Source organism: Castor canadensis, chromosome 11 (genome assembly GCF_047511655.1).
Source record: "Castor canadensis chromosome 11, mCasCan1.hap1v2, whole genome shotgun sequence".
NCBI lineage: Eukaryota > Metazoa > Chordata > Mammalia > Rodentia > Castoridae > Castor > Castor canadensis.
In genome coordinates, this window is record NC_133396.1 from 31288350 (window position 1) to 31292483 (window position 4134).

The 4134-nt window shown below is 42.8% G+C and overlaps 1 protein-coding gene across 1 annotated transcript; it reads right to left on the reverse strand.

The window, feature by feature from the left end:
• Window positions 1-738: 738 nt before the first annotated feature.
• Window positions 739-1115, reverse strand: Smim36 (small integral membrane protein 36). Its single transcript, XM_074046103.1, has one exon. The coding sequence runs from the start codon at window positions 1071-1073 to the stop codon at window positions 789-791; it is 285 nt and encodes a 94-aa protein (XP_073902204.1). The 5' UTR covers window positions 1074-1115; the 3' UTR covers window positions 739-788.
• Between the last annotated feature and the right edge of the window lie 3019 nt (window positions 1116-4134).

Below are 4134 nucleotides of genomic sequence, written 5' to 3' on the forward strand. Positions count from 1 at the left end.
TGAACGAGTCTTCAATAACTGCATGAATCAGGTCAGGTTTGATACTAGAGGTCAAACTTCTTGAGAAATATGGAAGGGAACAATGCTAATGTCCATCACCACAGCTAATACTATGTGTAAGCACTGTCTCTGTTCACTTCAGTGAATAGTCCAAACTGCTTGGAGGCTCTGTCATTAGGCCTAAGGCACAAAGAGGTAGTCTAACTCAGCCATGGTCACGCAGCTGGTAAGTGAAGAAGGCAGGTTTGAACCCAGGATCCGAGTTTTGTATGTTTTAATTGTATGTGCTATAAGGAGTGTGTTCCCTACACTGACTCACAGTGAGGAGTAGAATGTGAAGACTTGGTATTTACAGAAGTAATAATAATCTGAAGTCTGGATGAGTGAGATGTGGTTGTGTTGAAACTACAGGATTTGGGAAGTGTAGGATAGATTCAAGCTAGTCACTTTCCTCATCACCCACATACACACTTTACATACTTGCACTCCCTTCTTTTAACCCTTACTCAAAACCCCACCTTTCCTATCAGCAATGTATTGGAAACCAACCTCAGTATATAATCATACTGCTGACATTTTACATTTGGAAAATGTAACCAAAGCCCACTTTGGGCATCTTACCTTAAAAGTTGTTTTATCCACAAACAGGGTGACCGGAGAGCAGCAAGACAGCACTCCAGCTTTCTTAGCCAAGCAGGAAATACATGCTGAGAGAACTAGAGTCACAATAGGGAACAATCTGTCCTCTATTAAAAGTCTGATGGTCTCTCCCCAAAGTCCTTCCAGGCTCACACTATCGTGCTGTTCTTCCCTAGTGGAGCAGGATCCTTAAAATGAAGACCAGGTCCTCTTGCCCAGTGGGCCCCAGGAGCACTTTGCTGCATCACCACCAAGTGGATGGAGGGCTGGGCATCCATAGTGGCCTCCGGAGCATCTTCCTTACTGGGATCCTTGCCTCGGCAGTCATACAGCACACAGGAGATGAGGAACACTAGGAGCAAGATGACGTAGCTTGCAACTAGGATGATCAAGTTCAAGGTGACTGGGTCAACCTCCAAGTAGAACTCCATCATCTCTCCCACCGTGAGGAAGTATGTCTAGAGAAAGACATTTGGGGCCAGTATAGACATTGCAGGGAGTAAATTGTAGCTCATCAGAATAGCTATGTTGACTCTGGAATAAAAATACAGTAATCCCCACTGCTCCAGGAAACCTTGGGGATTAGAGCTGCTCAGTTTAATAACTTAAGCTCTTGGTGTTAATACCACATACTACCAAAACACAGAAGCCATTTCTCATCAGTTCACCCACACAGAGAGAGAAAAGAGGGAGACAGAGGGGTGAGAGGGAGGGAGGGAGGGATGAAGGATGGGGGGGAGAGAGAAAGAGAGAGATGGTGAGATGCTATCAGTGTTAGTGAATCTTGGTAAATAGTAATAACTACATAAGTATTCAAATAGTTCTGTTAATAAGCACACCAAGACAATAGCTAAAAGCCTGGATTGTCATGGGCAAACTGTGAAGCACAGTTATCCTTCAAATAAGGGAAGTTCAATGCCAAGTATGGAGTGACTTGGGTTATCAAGCCAGCAGGCTTTGGGAATGGGTGTGTTTCTTTCTTTAGCAAAGGGATTGTACCAGCCTGCTCTTTTCACCCTCTTATTATTTTTTCACTCATCAACTCAGATATGCTTCTCAAGCAACTCCTATGTTTCAGGTTCCTTGCTAAACAAGGAATGTGGCAAAGATAATGCAGAGAAGCATTTGTTCTAATAGAGAAGAAAGATTGCACAAGTCACCATTTAAGCACATGGGAAAACATTTATAAAGGACAAAGAGCAGGGAGTAAGAGAGTATCCTAATGTGGGTTAAAAAAGCTTCCATAAAGAAGCAGTATTTAACCTATGACCTAAGCATAAGCAAAATTTAGTTAGCGAGACAGGTAGGGAAGATTGTTCTAGACACAGAGAATCCTGTATGTGGAAGTTCTGAGCAGAAAGAAGCCTGGAAAACTGGGAGAATTGATTGGAGCACTGAGAGAATGGGGAGCATAAGGTGAGAGAGGCAGCAGGAGAACAGGTGGAACAGGTACTTGTGAGCCATCCTAAGGGCCTCAGACTTGGTCCTAGATCAATGGGATGCCACTGAACAGTTTTCTGTAGGGGAATGACAAGATCATGTTTGCATTTTGAAGAGATCACCTTGACTTCCATGTGGATTCAGGAAGACATGGAAAAATGAAAAGAAGATTAGATACAGATTCAAATATATGCTTTGATTTACAAATCTTTTCCCCATCCAATAGTCTTGTATAAGGCGAGCTTCACGGGTGTGTGACTTAGGCAGGTATACAAACCCCCATGCTCAAAAGGGCACCACACATGGTTTAATGTTCTGCTGTTGCTATCTTGAAATTCTTAATAATTCTTAAAGTGTAAAGCAGTATAGTTTATTGAGATAGAAAAGTATAAAGAGGGGGAGTAGAATTCCCAGAGTTAAGTGGGAGGGGGGGTCCCAAGAGAGGGTGTCCCAAATTCTTAGTAATTTTAAAATTTTGCATTGGACTTCACAAAGTATATAACTTGGGCTCATATATGTGTTTTTCTTCACACAGGGCATTAGTAGCCATTTTTCCAATAGCTAGCAGGATTCTTTTGATATTCCTAGTTAAAGACCACTGTTCCCAGAGGTCAGCAGGTTTCTTCACGTAGCTAAGCTCTAATGGGCTAGCAGCGTCCTGTCACACTCCTTTATGACCAGCTTCTATGGGAACCTGAGAGTTCAATGATGCTGTAGAAAGAGTTCTTATTCTTCTGGAGATCCTTTGCTACATAAAATATACTCTGTAGTCCTGGACTAACCTGTGGAATTACACTCAAGAAGGTGAATGGTTCTCATATGCTGTAGGTTTAGGGTCAGCCTCACTAGAATCTATTCAACTTCTTATGCATACGATCAACCCCAGATCTATTGAGTTAGAATCTTTGGCGCTTGACACTGAGAATCTGCCACCAGGTTGGAGAATCATGTGCATGGAGTGTGACAAAAGGATGTAAAGGAAATGGATCAGCATGTGGTCAACAGGGCCTTCATTGTTGGCCAAGCTAGCCAAGGAAGGATTTAACACAAAATTCAACAGCTGTCCAAGATTCTGAGTCCAATAGATTCAGGGAATTAATTTTGTCAAGAGGAAACCCTTTCCCAGGGGGCAATTCACATTTACCAAGTTCATAGGGACTGATGTTAAAAACAGAATATCAACACATGAAGCCCCTGTGACAAATACAGTTGTCGCAGGTTGGGAGTGCATCTCTGAAAGACCATAGCTTTTCTTCCTGGAGGCAGATCTACAGGGAGATTCTATTAATAATCAGGAAGTTTCTTGGTAAGCATAGAATCCCAGGAAGTGGAGTTGACTATTGTGTCTGTCAGTCGTGTGCAACGCACCAGACAAGCAAGGCTTTGAAAAGCAGCACTCATGTTTGCATTCTTTTGCCCATTCTGAACTGTAGCTTCTTGACTTCTAAAATAAACTGGCTTTGTTCAGCTCATGTGCCTTCACGTAGAGCCCATGTGCCTCCATGTAACAATATGTAGGGGAGTTCTTTGGTATCTTTAAATAGATGTCACAGGATTTGTTAAAATTGACTCTGAAATGAGAACTACATAGAATGTACTTCACATTAAATGAAGGCACAATATAGGGAGCCATTCTGCTCTATTGAGTGCTGTCACATCAGTTCTAGGTTTTCCAGGGCAATGGTGATAACCCCTAACCATGGTGGTGGATCTGGCCTGACCTTCCTACTTTCATCCTCCCAGTTCTGCTGACCTTCTCCATGATGATGCCCCACAGGACTATTTTGTCAGGACTGTTGTTCTGGGCGCTGGTATCTTATTACTATTTGCATAGCCTTTTGTCTCTGTATCTACCGGTGCTCAAAGTTCATTTTAAGTCCAGCCTCCTTGGGGTTTTGCTTCCTTGCAATGTCTTGGATGAAAAGTGGCCCACCTGTTTTATTTAATTAACCCTGAGGGGTAGCTGCTTTATTTGCATTGCAGCCAACCTCCATCTTTCCTCCTTTCACTGCCTTAAGGGACTTTCCTCTTGTGCCATCTAGTGGCCAAAGCCGA